This window comes from Asterias amurensis, chromosome 8 (genome assembly GCF_032118995.1).
Source record: "Asterias amurensis chromosome 8, ASM3211899v1".
Lineage (NCBI taxonomy): Eukaryota > Metazoa > Echinodermata > Asteroidea > Forcipulatida > Asteriidae > Asterias > Asterias amurensis.
In genome coordinates, this window is record NC_092655.1 from 21680747 (window position 1) to 21705207 (window position 24461).

Below are 24461 nucleotides of genomic sequence, written 5' to 3' on the forward strand. Positions count from 1 at the left end.
GGTTTTTGATAATTACCAAGAGTGTCCAGTGTCTTTAATTGAAATGATACTCAAAATGCTTTATACTTCATCAAAAGCTGCTGTGCTTGCAAACAAGTAATTTTGATTGGCAAAATGTGAAAATCTCAGAGCAATGGAGAGTTGGTACATGCTAAAATAATTTTCGTCTCAATTAGACAAAACTTATTTTTGTAAAAATTGTTCAACTCATTTCTCAAAAACTACAGCATCTCAGCAAGTATTATTTTAAGGGAAGCATTCTACCATCATTTTTGTTAAACCCTGTAAGTAAATCTGTGAATGTTTATGTTTTGAGTTGTACAAAAAGTACCCAAAGGTAAGTGTGAAATCTTACATTTAGCTTGGATGTCCTCAAGGTGTGCCTCATGAGAGGTATTGTACGTCCAGCCTGGGGTCTTAAATGTCAAGAGGTGGACGTTAGGAGGAAGGTCGGGGAAGATTGTAGGTAGGGGTTTGCTTATGATGTTCTCATTCCATAAACCCTGGAGCTCTGCAACTGTTGGAACTTGTTCTGGATTGTAAAAAAAGAAAAAGACAGTAAGAATGGTAAAGAGAAAGTCTCTGGCCAGATTCTTTGTGGTAAAGAATGTTCTGGTTGGGTTCAATTTTGTAACACTCTTAACCCTCTCACCTTCTGACCATTTAATAGCATCCACTTTGGTTTGTTAAGGGCATTTTTTCATAATATTACTTGGAATCCAGAATCGAGTTTCGGGATAAAAAGAAAAAAGAAAAAAATCCTGGCAAAAAAATTCTTAACTCTCTTACTTTCTGACCATTTAATAGCATCAACTGTGGTTTGGTAAAGCCATTTTTTAATATAATTACTTGGATTACGGAATCGTGTTTTGGGAAGAAAGGCAAACATTTTCTCAGCCAAGAAATTGTTTGAAAAACAAAACCCCCACAACCCTTATGGAAAGATTTCCATATCCTACTGTATCCGCTTTTTAATTGTCGACAGAACTTGATACTTATTTTAAGACCTCTGCTAACTCCCTGAGTATTTGTGTATTGATTTATCATGTGCTGAGCGATTATGGTGGATATTGGATGGTTCAGAGTCAACATGGCTGACAGGTACATAATAACAATAATATTCAGAACCAGTTTTTATATATACACCCCTTTTTACACCCGAAGGGCGTCTCAAAGCGCTTCCAACATTAAACCATCTCAGCTCCCAGGGGACTATAAAGCCTGTGCAACAAATAATGTGCTATTCGGCTAAATCAATCACCAGAACCATCTCTGCCCTAACAGGTACCCATTTACCCCCTGGGTGGAGAGAAGCAATTATAGTTAAGTGTCTTGCTCAGGAACACAAGTGTCACGACCGGGATTCGAACCCACACTCTGCTGAGCAGAAACACCAGAGCTTGAGTTTGGTGCTATTATCCGCTCGGCCCATAACCCTACGTACACCATAAGTACATCCCTCTTCAAGGTCGGGTCAAACATCTTGTCTATTTTTCTTTAAGTCAGAAGAAGAAGAGTATTTGCGAAACAACAAATGTGAACTCACTTGCTCTGTTCGCTTTCCATGTTTTATACCACGCTGTCTGAGTTTGATTGACAGCCATGACGATCGGTGGGTTCTCCAAGTGCAGCCAGGCACGACGTTGAAGCTCGCTGGAGTGCGTGCGGTTACCAAGCAAAAACCAGAGCGTTGGCGTGACAACAAGTGGCTGCTCCAACGTCAGGTTGTTTTTGTCGTCGTAGCCGGAGTTGGTGACAAGACGTCGAAGGAGCATCACCTGATCGCAATCATTCATGAAAACAAGTTTATCATTTATCATTCTAGATCTAAACTTATTAGTGACTCATTATAAAAGAATAAATTGGATAAGTAGACTTTGTCACACGGAGAAATTTGCATAACTGCCTTGAATCATAAGTTATTTCTGTTACTTCTGCTTTTGCAGTTTGTTAACATGAAAATAATAAATATGTAAATTTATTTGAATTCAAAACTTGTATATTTACTTTGAATTGACTTTTGAGTATACATTTCGAGTTCAGAAATACCAGAATTACCTCAAACAAGAAACCATGAACAATAGAGTGAAATGCTAAGCTAATCTGGTTTATCCTGATGCCTTATTTTGGCTGTAACTCTGGGGTAATGCTCGCTGTAAGCTTTCCTTTTTTGAAAATAATGTCAACCTATAAAAACTTCATGGCCTTTTTTGCACCGTTAAATAAGACTCAATGTTTTTGTTTAGTTTGTTCGACCTTTTGTGGGACAGATAAGCTTTGTTTTGTACGCAGGAAATTATGGTATTATACCAGCCTTTAAGTTCTTATATCTGTGCTCATCATAAACAGGGTTTGAATTCACATTCAAGTATTTCTATGTAGAATAATGTGGAAAAAAAACACAAAATTTTTCTTTGTACACTTTTAGGGGGAGGAAGGGGGTATTGAAGAAGTGTATGAATTGTACGGCTACATAATAATAATAAAAATAATAGTAGGCATTTTTAATGTGCCGTATCATTCTAATGAGATGTTAAAGGTGCAGAGATGTCCAGAGAAAAGAAAGCAAAATAACAATTAGGGAAAACATTATTTAATTAGAAATGGAAAGCAAAAAAACAATGAACAAAAAAAATACACCTTGAAAATGTGAGTTTTCAAAGTAACTTTGAACTTTGATATATCGGCAATATTACAAATAATTTCAGGGAGTTCGTTCCAGAGAGAAGATCCAGCATGTGTGAAAGAACTCCCCCCCCATAAGGTGTGAGTTTTAGGAACAACAAGTGAAAATGAATTCAGAAGGACCAAAGACTTCTAGAAGGATGATATTGAACTCACAGATTATTGTACATACCTCCATCTGGCCGTTCTTTAAACTCGCCACACCATGACTTCTCTTTGACATGACCGTCAAACGAACATCCTGTTTCACTGACTCAATGTGAGCTGAGCTTACCAGTGGATAGTAGTTCTGAATAACAGGAGTCAAGGACAAAAGTGCAAAGTGTGAAGTCATTGTTCAAAAAAGTATGAATTCCCTGATCTTGGGTTCTTCTACATGTATGCCCAGGGGCCGATCTCACAAAGATAGTCCTAACTTAGGATTAGTCCTAGGACTCTTTAGGAGTTATTAAATACCTAAGGCTAGTCCTTAGTTAGGTCAAGTAACTTATCCTAACTTGAGATAAAACTCGTAACCTTAAGGAAGTGAAGTTTATGAGGTACAAGGGGTCGATTTCACAAAGATAGTCCTAACTTAGGACTAGTCCTAGAACTCTTTAGGAGTTATTAAAAACTAAAGGCTAGTCCTAAGTTAGGACAATTTGGACATAAGACTAGTCTTAACTCTTTGTTCAATCCACCACAGGGCCCAATTTCATAGAGCCGCTTAAAGGAAAGTTACAGAATTGGTAAGAAACAAAAATCGTGAAGATCACAGATTTACATAAAACTTACATGGTCTAATGATGATGATGATAGAAAACATCCCTTGAAATATTTCTGTCTGAAGTGTCATATTTGATGAGAAATAAATAATCAAATTTTGCATTTGGAGTTTATCACCCAGTGAGCGTTTTATTCATTTTGGTTTTGGCATCGATGCAATGCAAAATTTGTGATCAGTTTTTCACTATTCTCTCGTGACCCAGATGGCTGATCGTTCTCAAACTACATGTACTACAGGTGTGTCATTTTTTGTATAATGATGGATAACATAAAGTGTTTAAACTGCCAACAACTGTTTTGTTAGCAAAAACCAATTCTGTAATGTTCCTTTAAGCAGAAAATATTGTTCAGCAAATGTCTGTTTTAAGCAGAAATAAGCAGGACACTAGCCACAAACTGTACATAAGACATGGTTGTTTGTTTGGCAACCTTACTCTGGTAAGCTTAATTTGGGCTCATTTGATCATCGAAGTTGCAGAAAATAAGAAAGAAAAAAACATTGTTGCACAAATTTTGGTGTTTTTTTCCCAAAAACTATGTTACTTCAGAAGGAGCCGTTTCTCACAATAGTTACCAAGTATGTTTTTATGGAAATATTTGTCTTGAGTCGTTACCAAAAGTGTCCAGTGCACTGCAGTGCCTTTAAATGCGGACAAATAATGAAAATAACAATTTAAACCTTATCTTGAATGATTAGGTGAAAAACTTACTTGAGAAACCGGTTCTGGAACTTTAGTGCGTAGTTTGCGCGTCATAGTTTGAAAGCCGTTGTCATTGGTATACAAGGTGCTTGAAGAATCGATATTGGTGGTGAACCTTAGAGGAAAGATGACAGAAATACAACTTTTATCTTTTGAATGGGCTAAGGTAAAGTATACCTTTGGTCTTTGGAACCGTTCAATCGTTTTAATTCTATATAAATGTAGTGTATACATTACTACTGCATGTTGCGGTTTTGAGATATCATCGAAAGTGCAGAGCGAACATGTCCATGCAGGAACAAAATATTGACAAAATATACAGTTCTGGACCCTGATGAATAACACCTGCCACCACAACCCTGCTGAGAGTTCGTCTTCGTTGATCGGCCATGCTCTTCGGAGACCTGATGTGCCTCTCTTAAATCCACAAAACCAGCCATCTGAACACTTTCGACAGGGTGGAAGCCTCCGCTGCACCTACATATCACAGCTAATAGACGACCTCAACGTCATCAGCTTACAACACGATCAAGCTGTTCAAGCTGCCCTGGATCGGCCTGGATGGCACAGACGAACTTCTAACAATGGACAAACCCGTGGTCACAACGTCTCGAGCCCTTTGGACAGGGTGAAAGCCTCCGCTGCACCTACATATCACAGCTTATAGACGACCTCAACGCCATCGGCCTACAATACGATCAAGCTGTTCAAGCTGCCCAGGATCGGCCTGGATGGCACAGATGAATTTCTAACATTGGACAAACCCGTGGTCACAACGTCTCAAGCCGAGTTCGGCGTGAGCAGCGACAACTATACATAATATACCCTGATGAAAAGTGTTAACACTTACCTGTAGACAAGCTCTTTGTTTGGTGTGAGTGGTCCAACTTTGAAGTCCAACTCAATATGGCCGCATACGATGTCATCGTTATGACTATGCGGCAATTTAAAGAGTCGCAGAGTAACAACATAACGACTGTTCTGAGAGTCATACATACTGCAAAAAATAAACTTAATTATAAATATACACGAATGGTCCAACAGGCCACAGAGATGTATAACAATAAATTAATAACGATCCTACATATCTTAATTATAGACGGATTAAAGGCACAGAAATATGAAAGAAAACTGGAGTAAGAGACATCATTAGGACAATAAAACAAGCTAAATGGAGATGGACTGGACACAATGCCCGAAAGAAATGACAACAGACGGACAACAAGAATAATGGATGGGGCAACTAAGGACATGGACAAGAGGTAGACAGAGAAGAAGATGGAGAGATGACATCAGGGTGTATGCAGGAGCAACCTTGACAAGAACTGCAAAAATTAGAAATGAATAGAGGAGGGCTACATCTTACACTGGATGAACACAGCCTCAATGATGAATGATAATGATGATAAATAACAATCGCTTCATAGCGCTTAAATCTGTCGCTCATTGAGTCTCGTGGCCCTCCAACATTATTACCCCTGATCACCGAGCCATTTATTTCATTCCTTAAACCATCTCAGCTCCCTGGGGAGTATAAAGCCTGTGCTGCCAAGTAGGTAGTGAATCAAGCTTAAAATGTATGTCATTCACAAGAACCATCTCTGCCCTCACAAGGGTACCCCTTTGCCCCAAGGAGAAGAGGCAATTGTAGCCAAATATCATGCTCAAGGACACAAATGTCAAGACCAGGATTTGAACCCACACTTTGGTGACCGAGGTCGTGTCTAAAGCGGCGACTTTGGCAATAAGCCTTTTTGAGATGGCGGACACAATGCTACAACACTATAAGGTTTGGGTAAATTTGTGTGTATACACTAAAACCAAACAGTAGACTCCAATCACGTCCGCCATACCTCAAAAAGGCTTATAGCTACGGCTAGATCAGCACAACTGCCAGTGTTGAAGAATAGGTAGACGCGCACGATCTAGCCGTAGCTGTAGCCGAAGCCGCAATTTCGGACACGGCCTTAGCCAGCAGAACTTGAGAATTTTCTACTATAACAGAATTATTAATATTATTATTATTATTATTAACAAATGTAACTTCTTACTTGTAGATAGATTGTCTGGTTTCGTTGACATAAGGACCAGTTACTATATCCGTCTTCACCATGTCACCGACAGAATGAGCCGAACCTTGAGGGCGGAACACATAGTTGTTTGACGTCTGTCCAAACATAACATCATAGTATGAGTAGTACTCCATGAATGTCTGTTGCATTTGGATGGTTTTACCAGTTTGTCTGAAAGAGAAAGAAACATGGGTCAAGTTCGGGCATGGATCAATGGATAACAAGTGCTTGTTTAGTGACATGGGTATTAGGGTATGTGCAGAGAGGTTAAAAAACGTTGAGACCAATTCCGAACTGACTCCGCGGCAGTACAGTTATTACGATCCTATAAGCTAAAGTAGTAGTCCAGTATATCTATACCATGCGCCCTGGTAATAGTTATAAAGCAAGACAGTTCTTTTCAGAACAACAGAAGAACAACTCTACCTGGCAAGTAGATACACACATGGTGTTACCGCAAACCAAATATATATTGATACCCCACCATGCAATGCCTCAAATCCTATAAACTTAACGCACGTTATCATTTTGTTTTAACTGGTCCACTCTGCACTGTTCTATGAAACTGGCTACTGTTTTTTTACATTTTTTTTTTGTGCAAGTCGCCAGACACACAAGGACGGCCACTTCAAGGTGTGGGCTACAATTATTTTTTTCCAGAGGCCGTTGCCACCTACTCCTAGGGCTGAAACAGGGTTACCCCTTTTACAGTCCATACGGATGTAGGCTTGGGTATCATCAGTCCGAAGCCTGGCCGGTAGAGCAGAAAGCACTACATCCCCAATATTACATAGTAAGTGTCACGACCCAGATTCGAACCCACACTCTGCTGATCAAACACCAGAGCTTGAATCTGGTGCTCTTAACCGCTCGGCCATGACAAGCCACACTGGTGACCAGTGATGCAACCATGCCCAGAGTACGCTGGTTCCAAATAGTCGACTAGCGTAGTCCAACTTTCTGTGACTAGACAGGGTTCGGCAACCTTAGTCAAACTATGGTCAACGATAGTCCTTACGTGAACTTGGCCACGATGAGTGGTTTGAATTGTTTGTATTTAAAATAATTTTACGGTTGAACAAATTAATAGAATTTGAAACTTTGCATAGTAATAATAATAATAACGAAAACTTATATAGCGCCAAAGTCCGCCTAAAAGACGCTCAAAGCGCTTCACATAGATACAATGCATGTTGCAAGTATATTCAAAGAGGGGTCTGCGGTAACACCGTGTGAATATCTCTTTTTGAGTTACATACATACATACATACAAAAATGTTTTATATACCACCATTTCAGCAAGACCACAGTGGTTTGTGATGAAACAGAGAAACAAATTAACGAAGAGACAAAATGCAAGTTAAACCAAACAGCCAAACAATCATTGTGGGAACAGGTGTGATTTCAGATGCTTCTTGATAATATGAAGTGAATCAGCAGAGCGCAGAGATGGGGGGAGACTATTCCAAAGTTTAGGAGCGGCAAAAGAGAAGGATTTGTCAGCAGCTGAAGCAAGAGATCTGTGGTTTATTTTGTGTTCGACACGACGGGTAGTGTCGTTTGATGACCGCAAGCCGACTCTTGTGTTGGTTCTGACGAGAACCATCAGTTTACAACTCTTTTGCCTAATTTTGTCTTTTATTATTGTGAGTTTCGGAAATACATTTTACATTGAATTGACTCTACCCTCCAACATCTCCCAAACCTAAATGATACTTACTTGTCCGTGATACTGTGCAGCAGTTGAGTGCTCATATCATACGTCACATCAAAGCAGTCGTTACTGATGTTCTTATAAGAGGCCATCTTGGGGGTACGATTCTTATCATTCATGGATGCAACGTTGAGCTTGATTGCGGGAAGGCTTTCGACCTTCCCCATGGTCGCAATGGTATCATCCGGTTCGCTCTGGTACTTGATGTAGTAGACGTCAAAGTTCATCGGTGACAGTTGGGCATAAAAGAAAAGATGGTAAGGGTCCCCTGGACTTATGGGACGGTTAACCTGAGAAGGAGGAAATTAAGTAAAAGAAAATCAACCAACATTGGCTGTGGCTGTGGCTAAGGCTACAATGCTTGGTCTGGATGCTTCAATGTTACTACACTGCAGCCATCAGCCACAGCCGAGAACCTCCACCAGCATTTGGCTAGATTACTCAGTCTGTATGCTCTAAATAGACCCCTTGCAAAATGCTACACGTCAATGAGCTTACACGCCGGTTTTTACGCACAAAGAACAGCTATCGCTCAACCATTGCCTCGCTTGTGTGTCTTGCTTTATATTATTCTACCGCGGAGTAGATTTTTCGGAAGCAAGAGAAGACAAGTTTTAAAAAGAACACAATCTACCCAGCAGGTAGATACACACATGTTGTTATGGCAAACCAAGTATACATTGATACCTCACCATGCAATGCCACAAATCACATAGCTTCCCATAAAATAACATTATCAATATAAACCACAAGGGAAACTGACTGGGTAATTTTTTAAATGATTATTGGGGTTGAACAAAGAATTGACTAGAGTGGGATTCGAACCAACCACCTCTGGATTAACGTGCAGGCGCTCTACCAGCTGAGCTATCTAGCCCTATGTTGCGGTGTCCCTATTTTGTCAATATCTTAGTTATGTTTAATACAACACTGACCTGGCTCCCAATGTGCCTCCCATGTATATCAATAACAGTCACATTAGGGTCGGTAATGTTAATTTGCACCAGTCTCTTGACAGACCAGCCTAGTGGGTTGTACACAAGTATTGGAGCCAGGGGCTTGTCAGGTCCGACATCTGAAAATATAAACCATTACAGATTCAAATCGTGCAAAAAATTGTTAATGGCCAAGGGCCCAAGTTCATAGAAAATATTGCTTAACAATTGTCTGCTAAGCAGAAATGAGCAGGATACCAGTTACAAATTGTACATGTGACCTGATAGTTTGGCTGGTAACCTTATTCTAGTTAGCATTATTTTTTTGTGCAAAGCTCCTTTTTTTGCTTAAAGGGACACGTTGCCTTGGATCGGACGAGTTGGTCTATGAAAAGCGTTTGCAACTGTTTGTTATAAAATGCATATGGGTAGAAAGATGTTTTAAAAGTAGAATACAATAATCCACACAAATTTGCCTAAAAATTGCGTGGTTTTCTTTTTACTTTGCGAACTAACACGGTCGTCCATTTATGGGAGTCAAAATATTGACTCCGTGTTAGTCCACGAGGTAAAAGGAAAACCGTGCAATTTCGAGGCATGTTTGAGTGGATCATTGTATTCTACTTTTACAACATCTTTCTACCTGTATTCATTTGATAACAAACGGTTACAAACGCTTTTCAAAGACCAACTCGACCGATCCAAGGCAACGTGTTCTTTTAAGCAGCTCTATGAAGCTGGGCCATGCTGTTTGGACCCTAGCAGAGTCTTTCTCCAAGGCTACCAAAGCCTAAAATATTCAAATATTCTATACTTTGGTATATCAGTGCTATTTTTAACGATAGTGTCATACATTATTTAGTAAAAACTCCAAAAATGAATGACCATAAAAACTTACTTGGTGAGAAGAATTGCAGCTGGTGATAGTAAGAACTATTTCAAGAAAGGATTCCCTTTGAAGTAATACGGTTAAGTTTTCCACTTTTTCAAACACAATATCAACCTCTACCATCGCAGGTACCCATTTACATGTACACCCCTTGGTTAAAGGATTTGGGTACTTTTTAAAAATGTCCATAGATTTCCATTAAACTTACAGGTTTTGAAGATAATGATAGTAGAAAGCTTCCCTTCAAATATTACTTACTGAGGTGCTGTAGTTTTTGAGAAATGAGTAAAACAATGTCATGAAAATATGTTTGTAAATGATTAAAATAATTTTCGTCTCACATGACACTGTTTTACTCATTTCCCCAAAACTACAGAACCTCAGCACGTAATATTTTCAGGGAAGCTTTCTACTATCCATATCTTCAAACTGTGTAAGTTTAGTGTAAATCTGTGGACATTGTGTTATTTGTCCTACAAAAGTTACGTAGACCCTTTAAGAGAAGCAATTATAGTAAAGCATCTTGCTCAAGGACACAATTGTCATGACCAAACCCAAACCCCGATGACTTAACCACCAGAACTTGAATTTGATGCTATAAACTGCTTGGCCATGACACCCTACAGAGTTAACCATTTGACTAGCAGACGGAACTTAGTTACCCAATGTCTCCCCATTGTTCAAGGATGTAAGAATGTTCTCTCCATCTGTTCCATCCATTGCTGGTTTCTTGAGGAGATCCTTAAACATCATCTTCATTGAGTTGAGGGTCTTGGTCTCGGCGGAGAGGAGATGATCTTCATACATGGCCTCAACCTTAGGGCTCTCCGTTCCGGTCACTCCATCATGGTGTTGGACCTGAAAGACAAAGTTCACAACTGCCAAAGTGGTGAGACTTCATGACAAATGAAAGACTGGCTAAGCTGATTGAGGGTCGCTGGTGTCTCACAAGTGATGAGGTGTTAGAACATAAGGCATAGTGGTGCGCTCATGTGATGAGACAGGGAGGCCTACCGAGCGCAGTTATAGATATATTCTGCCTAAAGGTAAAATTTGATTGTTTTGAACTCTGGCTGTGTTCCGCGTGTTCTGAATCAAAACTAAATAGCCGCCAAACATCCTAGCAAACTTTTTGTAGTGAAGACAATGAAAAAATGCGGGATGGAAAACCAATGCAGCCAGGTATGGACTGAAAAACCCCATTCCCATGTAAAAGGCTCTGGTCTGGACTCGAACCGTGGTCCATAGAGCTTGAGAGGCATGGAGAGAAACCCCTGAGCAAACCTAACTGGGCCCACTTTCATGGCTCTGCTAACTGCTGAATTCTGTTGCTGAATTCACCATTCATTTATGGGTGGCACGGTTGGCTTGTGCGTAAAGCACTCGCCTCTCACCAAGGTGACCCCGGTTTGATTCCCGGCCAGGGCTGATTCCCGGCCAGGGCCATATGTGAGATGAGTTGTGCTTTGGTTCTCTGCTGTGCCACGAGGATTTTCCAGACTATCCGGTTTTCCTCCCTCGGGAAAAATCAAACACTTTCGATCTTGGCTATACTCCGTGGTCATAATGGGTTGATGTGGCTGGCAGCTGCAAGCCTGCTTCCCGAACACGTTGTAGCTGCGTCCTTCGCAATTCAGCTTTAGCTGCGAGTAAGGATGATTAGCCCCCCCCAAACTATTTGTTTATTATTTATTTATTCGCAACTTGCATAACAAGCGCCGAATTTCTGCGCTAGCCTTGTAAGCCCAATGCCTAGAAACGCGGAGAAGCACACGCACAAGTCAAAACTCCCCACTTAACCCTGAAATATGCCTGACGTAAGCATAAAATTCCCTGCTTTTATAAGCGCCAATTTTTGGCTTAGGGTAAGCGAGCCATGAATCTGGGCCCTGCTACTGTTGAGAGAGATTTCCTGTCATGTTTGATAGAAAAACAGACTTACCTCGGCCGAAGCCCAACGCAACAAAGACAGATTGTTCAATGCTCTAGAAACGTTTACAGTACGGTTGACTCCAGGCATGTTGAGATACACACTGAACAGCGTCTCACCAGCATGAAGAGTTGATTGTGCGCGTCGAGCTGTTCCTTTTAGATTAGCACGAGATGTGTAAAACCCAGTCCAGACTGAGTCAGCAGCTGTGGAAACATCAACATTAATACCAGACATTTTTTGGTGAGGGTTTAAAAAAAAAAAGATTTCTGCTTACAAATGGCAGAATCACATCCCCGGAACCACCAGAGCTCGAGTCAGGTGCTCTAAAGGCCTGGGGTCACACAGGCCCCAATAACGAGAACGGAAACGAGAACGATTAAAATGCACACCCGGTTGAATTGCTACACGCAGAATATGACCACGCTTATTCAACCAATCAAGGGCATGCATTCTTATTGTTCTCGTTATAGGGGCCTCTGTGACCGGGCCTTTATCCAGTCAGCTACAAGACACAACACAACAATAAGTGAAACCTTATCGAAGGTTTCCTAAGATTCTTGTTTCTCACCGGACGAATAAGACAAGAAGTCTTCTTCTCCTCTCACAGCCCAGGTGGTGTTGACTTTATGGATAGCTTCAAAGTATTCTCCAAGTGTTGCATACTGGATGTGAACTCCGAGGCCCTTAGAATTCTTGTTGATATAGGAGACGAGTTTGTCCATGTTCTCAAACTGGATTGTTGCATTGAAGAACTGTTTGTCACAACCCTTTAGTGTGGAAAGAAACAATATAATCAGATGTTAAATTTGCATCCAGGATAAAGAATATTAATTTTGTTTTTTACCCATACACCGATGTGTGTTAGAACTGTGTATATACTCAGTACTTTCTTGAGTTCTGTGAAAAAAAATCACAAGCATATTATTTGGGTGGGATTCGAACCCACGACCTTTGCAACTCTAGAGCAGTGTCATACCACCTAAACCAAAAATAAAAAATAATTAGGGGTTGAAGAAAGAAAAAGTGATTAGTGGGACCTGCTACCTCCAGATAAACCTGCCTTCACTCTACCAACTGAGCCAGCTAGCGCTATCTTGACGGTCTCCCTATTTTGTCAATATCTTTGTTCAGGGCTGCCATTCAGAAGACATTCTGTGTAGCCAGGGATCACACCCAAACTTACAATACAACCTGGGAAGCAGCAGCAAAGGGATCACCTTAAAGGGTATATGTACTTTTTCCTAACAAAAAACACAATGTCCACAGATTTACATTAAACTTACACAGTTTGAAGATTATGATAGTAGAAAGCTTCCCTTGAAATTTTACTTACTGAGGTGCTGTAGTTTTGAGAAATGAGTAAAAGTAATAATTTTTGTATCAGTTTTAGCATGTAAAAACGTACTAACCAGTTATGCTATGGTTTTGGTATAATATCATAACTGGTTAAGGGGATTTTACATGCTAAATAGTTTTGGTCTCATGAGACCAAAACTATTTTGTGACTTGTTTTACTCATTTCTCAAAAACTTCACAATCTTAGTTTGTAATATTTGAAGGGAAGCTTTCCACTATCATTAACTTCAAACCCTGTAAGTTTAATGTAAATCTGTGGACCTTTTGAAAAAGTACCCGAATCCTTTAAAGCCATTATACACTTTCGGAACAGAAAAAAAGAAAAAAGTTAACAGATTTACAAATAACTTACAGGGTTTACAGAAGGTAATGGTAAAAGACTTCTCTTGAAATATCATTCCATGAAATGTTTTACTTTTTGAGAAAACATTAAAACAATTATCAATTCTTGACAACGAGAATTACGGATTTATAGTAAACACATGTCATGACACGGCGAAACGTGCGGAAACAAGGGTGGGTTTTCCCGTTATTTTCTCCCGACTCTGATGACCGATTGAGCTTAAATTTTCACAGGTTTGTTATTTTATATATAAGTTGTAATACACAAAGTGTGGGCCTTGGACAACACTGTTTACCGAAAGTGTCCACTGGCTTAAAGGGGATGTATCTTTTTATGTCAAATATCAAGCAAAACAAACCATAACCTTGTGATTGCAAGTCTAGCATTCTAACCACTGGACCACGGTTAGTCGCAACCTACCCATGGCCATAGAAGTTGAGGTGTTTTGAACCAGGCTGCACGCTGTTTGATACTGTTGACCATGGTAGCAGCGTACTGTTTGATGTTTTGGTCTGTGACTGGCAAACTCATATGAGGATAAACGCCATCAGCTGGTGGTTTCGGAAACAAGGCGTATCCATTCCAGTAGAAACCGGTCCTGTAAAATAAAGAATACTTCCATCATTTTACAAGCTAGTAATCAAAATAAGTCTTCCGATTTTCTAATCAAGATATTTCTTTGGCTTTCCCAACATGTGTTTTATGTTAATTCTAAAACACGGCAGATCAATTCAAGTAGAAACCAGTAAGCTTGGGTGATATCACGATATTATCGAATACCGCGATATTAATTTGGACACGATTTCGATATCGGATGGATTTGGTTTTAATCGAAATATCGATATACCGATTAAATATCGCGATGTATTTGCTAGCTGAGACATCTTGTACCCCATAGGTTTGGAGTAAAACCAGAAGAATAGGTCATTAGAACACCTCTCTTTTGCTAGAACTGTCTCTTCTACAACTTTCACTTGGAGTTTTAAGACTGATGATGTCAAATTTCATTAATCGCAATTATATCGAATATCGCGATATATTGTCGGCAATGTATCGTGAATAAAATAAATCGATATCGCCCAAGCTAAGAAACCAGTCCTGTTAAATAAAGAATACTTCCAACATTTAAGAGTGATACTTGAAATATTTTTTTCATTTTTTCAATCAAGGTAATTTGCAATTTGCATCCCATCCAAAGGACAAGGGAGTTTTATACTTTCCGATGTGTGTTAAATTAGACGCTAGTCCTTGAAGAGGTCACAATACCATTTAGACTCCCCCCCCCCTCCCAGCACACACACACAATTTGAAAGCGTGAGATAGCGTGACAGAGTTGTGGCAGAGCGATCAAGCACACCAGACACATGCTTTGCCGTTTCTGATCAGCAGAGTGTGGGTAAGAGTCACGTGACACATTCATGATTGCTTTGTCCTTTGGTTGGGACACAAAGCTGGAGGCCCTGTGTGCTGTGTAATGCACATTAAAGAACCAAGTTACACTTATCACTAAGAGAAGGGGTTTTCCCCGGTGTTTCTGGCAGTGGCTGCTGTGTGTTTCCCAGTACCTTGTTAACCCTTACAAGGTACTACATAAACTTTCTCATAACGTTAGTCCTGTCTGGAAAGAAATAATAATACAGGCTTTCACACGCGGTAGATAAAGCACCTTATAAAAGAAATAGTTATTTTTAGCAATTTTTAGATAAATATTTTACGCAAATAACATACTTATCTGAGAAGGGCAAATCTGGTGGAGTACAATAGCTATACTGGTCCATGACGTGGGTAAAGATCTGCTGTTTGCTACCAAGCGAGGGCGACCCACGCCAAACAAACTGTAAACTTTTGCTCTTTTGCATCTGGTCCTTAACATCGTAATCAATCCGGGACGTAAGGTGCGCATCAAAACCCATCATTGCGAACAGCGAGGGCGTTGCTGACGATGCGCCAAAGGGATCTACGTGCCAGCTGAAGTGAGGGCGCTTACCGAAGGTCTCATAGATGAAAGAGTGACCCTCTGAAGAACAAAAATTGCAGCAACACAAATGAATTCTTACAGGTTTTAGAATTTTTCGTCTTTTTTTTCCTTCTAAAAAACTTGATGACTAATGAAGCTGAAACTTCTACAGGTAAACTATATGACATACTTTTTCATTCACAGTGAGTAGGGACTTGTGCCAATGCTCTACAAACCTTTTTACAAACCATCGCTTGTGACAAAAACAAAATCTCAGATTTGCCTTGAAGATTCACAATTTTTACATCCGTTTTTTCAAACCATGGTTTCGAAATGGGAAAAAGACATCCTTAGCTTACCTGTCATCTGTTGAATGGTGGCACTATACTCAGTGACTGCTTCATCATGCATGACTTGCCCTCCAATGATGAACTCCAACTGACCAGATTTAACCAGCTGTTGGGTCTGATTCTGTTGGATGCAAAATACTAAAGAAAATTAATAATAACATAAAGAAGAATATTCATTTTGGTTTTTACCCTTACACCGATGTGTGTAAGCACTGTATACCGAGTACTTACCAGAGTTCTGTGAATAAATTACAGGCATATTACTCGGCTGGGATTCAAACCCACAACCTTTGCAATTCTAGAGCAGTATCATACCAACTAGACCACCGAGATTGCAAGGTGGCTAGAGGCAAGTTTAACATCTAATAAAGAAGGTCTCAATTATCTGTCACAATTAAATATTTTTTTTTGAAAAAAAAACTGTTCTTAACTCAACAAATCTCCTCGTTACTAATGATTATCACTCATGGAAGTGTTCCCGGCCCATTTTCATCTGCTTACCGTAAGCTAAGAATCGGCGCTTGTGGAAGCAGAGAATTCAGCGCTTCTGTAAAGCGTACTTCGAAGGTTGGCAGAGAATTTTTGCTAGTGCGCCTGCGTACTCCACATTACTAGGCATTTTTCGCTCACCCAACTAGCGCAGAAATTCAGCGCTTGCACAGTAAGTGGAGAATGGCGATTGTAAGTGAAAGTCAAAAGTCGCAAGTCGATGGAATTGGCGACTCGAGTCTGACTCGAGTCTGTCTTAGTCATCAACTTCAGTCAAAAACACTGCTCCTAAATTAACCCTTGATTGGTGCCCTGTTCTTGAAGAAAGTGATGTTTTTAATAAAATTCTAGAAACCTTTTGAGTGTCGTTTGCAACCGTTGTCCACCACAATCTGAAGAATTCTTGTTCAACGCAGATGAAGCGTCGAGAGCTTTCTTTGATGAGACTTGCTACGACTGTGGTGTAAACATTCGCTGCATAAGCCACCATGCTCTCCTACAGCAAAAAGGGAAAGAGAAATCTGGGTGTTCATTTAAGTTGTACAGAGCAGAGTAGTTGCGATAACGTAACGCTCCTCCTGCTGTCGGCAGGAGGGTTATGAGCAGAGGTAATTTAAATAAAAATGTTGAAACAAAAAATTAGGGGGGGGGGACTAGACTAGGAATGACTAGGAGAAAAGGGTCCTTCAATAGAGGGGGGGACACGACTAGGAATGACTAGGAGAAAAGGGTCCTTCAATAGGGGGGGGGGGGGACATGACTAGGAATGAGTAGGAGAAAAGGGTCCTTCAATAGGGGGGGGGGGACACGACTAGGAATGAGTAGGAGAAAAGGGTCCTTCAATAGGGGGGGGGGGACACGACTAGGAATGAGTAGGAGAAAAGGGTCCTTCAATAGGGGGGGACACGACTAGGAATGACTAGGAGAAAAGGGTCCTTCAATAGGGGGGGGGGGGACACGACTAGGAATGACTAGGAGAAAAGGGTCCTTCAATAGGGGGGGGGGGGACACGACTAGGAATGAGTAGGAGAAAAGGGTCCTTCAATAGGGGGGGACACGACTAGGAATGACTAGGAGAAAAGGGTCCTTCAATAGGGGGGGGGGACACGACTAGGAATGAGTAGGAGAAAAGGGTCCTTCAATAGGGTGGGGGGGATACGACTAGGAATGAGTAGGAGAAAAGGGTCCTTCAATAGGGGGGGGACACGACTAGGAATGACTAGGAGAAAAGGGTCCTTCAACAGGGGGGGGGGGACACGACTAGGAATGACTAGGAGAAAAGGGTCCTTCAATAGGGGGGGGGGACACGACTAGGAATGAGTAGGAGAAAAGGGTCCTTCAATAGGGGGGGACACGACTAGGAATGACTAGGAGAAAAGGGTCCTTCAATAGGGGGGGGGGGGACACGACTAGGAATGAGTAGGAGAAAAGGGTCCTTCAATAGGGTGGGGGGGATACGACTAGGAATGAGTAGGAGAAAAGGGTCCTTCAATGCTAGTACAACTGTCAAAGTCAAAATTTCAAAAGCGGAGTTCGGCGCCTCAGTTACTTAATCTAGAGTCTGTACTCAACAAGACCCTAGAATTAAGGCACTGTACTCCTCTTCATGATCCTATGACTTGGGCAGTTGTACTACAACGTCTTCAATGTATTCACTGCATTCCATGGGGTGTCATAGCCGAGTGGTTAAGAGCACCGAACTCATTCTCTGGTGTATCTGATCAGCAGAGAGTGGGTTCGAGTCCTGATTGCGTGACACTGTGTCCTTTTAAAGCAAGACACCTGAAGACACTTAACCATTGCTTCGTCCTTCTGATGGGAAGTATAGCAATAGGTCCCCTGTGTTGTTATAAAAACTGATCAGATACAGCATAGGTTGTGTTCAGCGCTCTTCTTAACCACACGCCACCACACTTCCACTGGTAAAGACAAAGTCATTTTTCATACTGAGGAACAAGTTGACTTTTGATTGATTAGCAACTCATAAAATTTGTTGTTGTTGTAAAGTTTTGCTACGAGCCACAAGGGAACTCATTCATTTACTAATACTACCAAAACCATTGACTATGTATCGTAGGGTCATATATTATCGACCCTCATATGTTTTCGACCCCCAAATTTGATTCCGTTTACCACGAGACTGTGCAAGCTCCACCGGTGACAGAAGCTCACGGTCTGTATTTTCGTGAGGCTTAAGCCTTAATCATAGCTGAGAATAAAGTTTCCTGTTGTAGATTATGCTCAAACATTTATAAAATTATTTAATTTTTTGTATAAATCACTAGTGCATTATTATGCCAAAAACCAAATGAGTCAAAGAAACATCATCCAACCTCAAAAGTTCAAAACAAAATTATCATCTGCTAGATTGAGTTTCATTCTCCTTTAGGGTCATTCCGTGTCAATTCAACACGCTTTTGGACCTGACCCTCACGGATTTAAATGAAATTCGGTGTGCTGATTGGACTCCCTGAGAAATGCCCAAATCCCAAATTTTATGTAATTCGGATCATGATTTTGGGAGATACGGCTTAACGAACTTTTGACTAATTAGCATGACCTGCTATGTTTGGACAATCATATCTCCAAAAGTAAAACACCTACAAAGATAATACTTACATCATTTTGAAGCTCTTGACATGGCCCACATTTGATAACATAAAATCAAAAAATTTCCACGCACCACCGAAAAAATACGCAAAAATTTGACCTTTGACCTTGATTTGCGAAAATGCGTATTTTTCAAAATGCGTAATTTCTTTATAAATGCAAGATTAAGATGTAAGCAACAATATTCTGAAAAATTGTGAAGGGCACTCTTACAGTTTTTTTGTTATGATTTTTTTAACATTGGCTATCAAGGCCAAAACCATAAAAACGCATTGTACATGTACATACATGTATGTACATGTACATGTACAGTATTATGTGTAGTTATGTGTACATGATACATGTACATTAGAAATTCAACATGTTCAAAGATAATCATTCACATTTTGAGTTTCACATTTTGATGTTAGTACGAACACAAACTGAATGCACTCCACTAGATCCGGCAAGGATGCACTGCTTCAGCCCAAGTTCAGCAAATTTTCAGCAAAACTTTCAGGAGGATTGTTTCCTTGAAAAGTTCAAACACTTCTTTCAGATTACAAAGAACAAGATGTTTCTGGAGATGTTTCTTCTCACCATCAACAGTAACCGACACAAAGTCTTTCATCCATGGCATTTGTCTGCTGACGGACTCGAACAAGTAAAAGTCTCTCACAGTTTGCACCATTTTTAATGAAAGAGATTTCCAGCGCTAGGATTTGGAATGGAAAGCATTCCCTGCTAATTCACCAGTTTCTTTGCTTTTCTTGACATGTAGTTTGATGCTCCAAAAATAAACTGCTATTCTTTTGATACTCCAACTCACTGGTAAGACGGTCAAGACTTGAACTTGTTCACTTTTCTTGGTCAAGGAATGAAATTTTTGATTCAACTGACTTATCATCTCACTTTCATCATCACCGAACTGTTTTCCTGGAGCAGTTTCCAGTTTCTGCTTAATTGTTGTCTCTATTCTCTTAACTTTGTTTTCCATGTAACTTCCATGAGCTTTCTTCTTACTTATGATGGGAGATACACCAATAATTGTCATAGCCTCATTGATAATGTTAATGTCGGTATTTGGCTGCACAAAAACATCCTGATGTGCAGATGACATTGATGGTGCCTGAACGTCTGGATCACTGCTAGAACTTTCAGTTGTTGAGAGTATTTTCTCAGGCGACAATTCAGATATCTTCTTGCGATAGCCGGTGCATAAACTGTGCTCGAGTGAAATGAAGACTTGGATGCTCCAATATAAACCTTTCTGATACCTGCTCTAAGCCTGCTTTTTTCTTGCTGTGTGATTTAAATGGGTCACAACACATTTTTCTCTATGATCCATCCTCCAGGGAATTGACTTTTAAAGCACTAAATGTGAATACTCTGTACACTGTACATGTACAGTGTACAGAGTATTCACATTGTATTGTATAACAAGTATACAGTATGTCTGATACACAGTGTCTCCTATATTAAATCAAGGGGATGAAATGAATTAGCTAAATAAAGTCATTAAGTCATGTCATGAAACAGACTTTTGGACTCCACATTATTACCAGGGTGACATGGTTTTTAATGTGCGTGTACACACTACCACACAATACTCTGTACACTGTGTACATTGTGTATGTTGTACAATGCGTTTTTATGGTTTTGGCCTTGATAGCCAATGTTAAAAAAATCATAACAAAAAAACTGTAAGAGTGCCCATCACATTTTTTCAGAATATTGTTGCTTACATCTTAAACTTGCATTTAAAAAAAAATTACCCATTTTAAAAAATACGCATTTTCGCAAATCAAGGTCAAAGGTCAAATTTTTGCGTATTTTTTCGGTGGTGCGTGGAAATTTTTTGATTTTATGTTAACAAATGTGGGCCATGTCAAGAGCTTCAAAATGATGTAAATATTATCTCTGTAGGTGTTTTACTTTTGGAGATATGATTGTCCAAACATAGCAGGTCATGCTAATTAGTCAAAAGTTCGTTAAGCCGTATCTCCCAAAATAATTATCCGAATTACATAAAATTTGGGATTTGGGCGTTTCTCAGGGAGTCCAATCAGCACACCGAATTTCATATAAATCCGTGAGGGTCAGGTCCAAAAGCGTGTTGAATTGACATGGAATGACCCTTTAGTCACTACATAGATCACGTGATGAGATTGCTATTTGGGATTCTATGGCGTGAAAATATGGGGAAAAAATTAAATATTTTAAGTGAAAATGAAAAAAAATTATTTTTTGATTAACTGCAGACTGTAATAAATTCGGATAAACGTAAAAAATAAAATGTCTACATTAAAGATAAAACATAACAGATTGCTTTCTTACTCCTGAAACCAAACATTGCTGGTCTGAAATGGGGGAAAACAGATTGTTATGAAGTGTTTGTGCTTCAAGGGGGGTTACTGTCTTGCCTTGTGATAATTCCGGATTCTAATCTAGAAGCCATAATGTCTTCTTAGGACAAAAATGTAAATAAATTTGTTTAATAGTAATTGAATGATACTTTTGATTTATTTTGCACGCCATACTAGCTTCTGAATATTCAATAAAATACCAACCAATGAAAGTTTTGAAAACATATGATGTCGCTCCAATGTCGTGCATGCATTAGCAATAGGAGGATTAGCGGTCTATCTCTCGCAACATAAAACCATGGAGGAATCCTCCATGGTAAAACCAAAACTTTTAAGATTTCAACACACGATGAAGTGCAAGTGTCACTGTAAAAAGGTTGAACAGATGATTTAAAAAAAAAAAAATCATGTAGTTTATGATTGTGAACAATTGTCCCGTTATTCTACAGAAAACCCATGACACCAGGATAGTCCTGTACGGTACTACTGACACTTATAAAAAAAACACTAAATTTATATAAACTTTCAAAGCAAAATTAATTAATTAAAAATTAAATATAGATCAGAATCAAATATTCCCCTGTCTGTCGGTCTCATAATCATACCTGAACTGTGTAAATCCAGCCGACATCCATATGACTATGGGGTACCACGAATGCCTCGATAATGCCTGCCGTGTCAGCAGTCGTTTCCTCTCCATGAGGCAACTCATCTCTGCTCGCCTCATGAACGGCGGCCGTGAAACACGTACCTGGGAAACACACCACAAACAGACCTGCAACAGCGAGCAAACACGCCTTCTTCTGCATATTGTCTCTCGTCTCGGTGTTTACTAACTGACTAAATACACTTACAACATCACTAAAGTGTCCACGATACCTTAAATGCACTGTGAGAAATGACTTCCGACAGCTCTTCTAGAACACCAGAGCACAACATGAACAAAGAAACAGCCTCACAAAATGATGTTCTTCCTCCTTTTTTCGGTACTCACAACGGCGACTTCGGGTACACAGCTACGGCTAGATCGCGCGCGTCTGTCTATTCTTCAACACGGGTAGACGCGCTGATCTAGACGTAGCTACCTATAGACCTTTCTTTTGAAACGTCACAGCCCGAATTTTTGCCGACCCAGATTGGAAAACTATGGAAAGCCGTAAGTGCAAATTAAGAAAAGATCGCTATTTTTGGTAACAATGTAACCAAATTTGTTGATTTTGTTAAAAACAAAACAAATAATTATGAGAGGTATTTTATTTAATTGAATGTTTGCAGAAAATGCTGAATTTGGTTAAAACATTTGTTTTTAAGATTTAGTGTTTTTACTAACATTCGGCCGACCATGCCAACCAAGGCGGTTTGTTTATCAACAAAAGAAAGGTCTATAGCCGAAGTCGTCGTTTCGGACACGGCCAGTTTCAATCAGAGGGATCACGTGATCACGTGATCGGATCACGTGATTGCGATCACGTGATCTTCGCTATACGCAGCAGATATAAAAAGTTGTGCGAGTTGATTTGATGATTTTGTGATTTATTGTGGCAAACTATACGAACTAAATCATTATAATACATGAAGAATAGACAAGTTAACAAGAAGAGAGGACCTATAGATACTTGTACGTTTCAACTAGCAGAGTCTTTCTCGAAAGCTTTCAAGTTTCTGTTTTGACCATGCCCAATTAGGCTAAAAAAGTATATTATAATTTTTCTTGCATGTTTTCACGGGGCCAAATCTCGCAAAAAATGTGGGTCTTCTGACGCTGAGCCTGATCGTCCATAATGGCAGAGAAAGAAGATTCAGTCGGTTTAGTAAGGGAAAGGCTAAATACAAGCAAATACGGGCGCGTCATAAAAAAACAATGTCCACAAGCTAAAGAAATCTTACACGAAGACAATGTTTTCAGCCGGATGGGTGGAAATATTAATAATTGTCGGTGGCGTTGTAAGCCAGGTAACGCTCGATCTTGAATGTCATCGAGCAAGCTTAAAACGATGCTAAGCACAACCAAGTTATAGGCTTATCAGGAGATTACCAGCGTAAGTGCCAAGTCGCGTGTACAGGTTGTGAATGGAATACCGGACACTTCGGCACCTTGCAAACTCGGCACCAGCAAACTCGGCACCTCTCAAACTCGGCACCCACAACCTCGGCACCTTGCAAACTCGGCACCCACAAACTCGGCACATGCACAACTACAAACTCGGCACCTGGTTGAAAACGCTCAATCTGCCACGGTTACAAACTCGGCACCTAGTTGGAAATTGAAATAAATCCCGATCCTCGTCTTGTGTAAACGGGTTCGACGTCGTACCGACGATACATACCTAATAATTAATATGTATTTTTCACTGTCATGGTGAAGACGTTTTTGAGTCGAAAATACGTAATTTCGATGTCCAAGTATTTTTTGGGAACATTTACAAGAAACTTTGATCCAATGAAACACTAATTCAAAATAAAGAGTACGTGTAAATAATTTCTGTTACAGACTGTCGTGCACTGTGTTTTATTACAAGATGCTCGTTTCACGATTCCACTAAACACCGGGTGAACACGCTGAACTGTCGCTGCCGCCGCGGCGTTGTGGGGTGCAAAAGTCCCCCACGACCGACGGCCCTCACGTGTAGGCTAAACACGCTCCCAAATCACAATATCTTCAAAATCAAAAGGTCATTGTCAGTCAAAAAGTCATTGTCAGTAAAACGATAACACTTTCAAAGCCCATTACATCAACACATAGCGATGCACTTTCACACCAGCATGATTGAAAAAAAATAAATAAAAAAATAACGTGCGGACGTAAAGGGGGAAAAAAATGTCCGATGCCAATTTTCCGAAAGTTCGGAAGCGGTTATAACGTGCGGACGTAAAGGGGGAAAAAAATGTCCGATGCCAATTTTTCGAAAGTTCGGAAGCGGTTATGGTCATATAAGCTAGCATAACTACTAGTTATTTCAACTAATATCAAACCAGTTTGTATGGTGTTAATACTACTCTTCGGGTGGTATTTGCTGTTGGTGCAGAGTTTGGTTTTGGACCTATAAATAGGCCGGTGCCGAGTTTGTTTGGTGCCGAGTTTGTTGGTGACCACCTGCCAGTTTCTGCTGACCGAAAATTGGCACTTGTTAAAGAGCATACCTTCTGCTAGTCCTTGCTCGGATCTCGGATGTTCTTGAGTGTGATGTAACAACGACGCCGTGGCATATAAAAGGTTGCCCCCGCCCAAACCGGAAAAATACCCCAGTGAATAAGAATATGACTTTTGATATTTCTAGAAGTTGTTGTCAAAAACATTAAAAAAAAAAGGACAATAC

At 40.1% G+C, this 24461-nt stretch overlaps 1 protein-coding gene across 1 annotated transcript in view; it reads right to left on the reverse strand.

Annotated features, from left to right (window-relative positions):
• The window catches only part of LOC139940361 (epididymis-specific alpha-mannosidase-like), a 27985-nt gene extending 5787 nt beyond the window's left edge, over positions 1-22198 (reverse strand). Inside the window, exons 1-16 of the mRNA XM_071936575.1 lie at positions 21750-22198; positions 16545-16685; positions 15710-15821; positions 15122-15410; positions 13814-13991; positions 12263-12461; positions 11704-11897; positions 10424-10619; positions 8873-9012; positions 7944-8227; positions 6203-6394; positions 5002-5148; positions 4161-4266; positions 2858-2974; positions 1547-1778; positions 356-532 (exon numbers count right to left, since the gene is read on the reverse strand). Of these exons, the coding sequence (XP_071792676.1) occupies positions 356-532; positions 1547-1778; positions 2858-2974; positions 4161-4266; positions 5002-5148; positions 6203-6394; positions 7944-8227; positions 8873-9012; positions 10424-10619; positions 11704-11897; positions 12263-12461; positions 13814-13991; positions 15122-15410; positions 15710-15821; positions 16545-16685; positions 21750-21953 (2908 nt within the window). The 5' untranslated portion in view covers positions 21954-22198. The remainder of the gene's footprint in view (positions 1-355; positions 533-1546; positions 1779-2857; positions 2975-4160; positions 4267-5001; positions 5149-6202; positions 6395-7943; positions 8228-8872; positions 9013-10423; positions 10620-11703; positions 11898-12262; positions 12462-13813; positions 13992-15121; positions 15411-15709; positions 15822-16544; positions 16686-21749) is intronic.
• Between the last annotated feature and the right edge of the window lie 2263 nt (positions 22199-24461).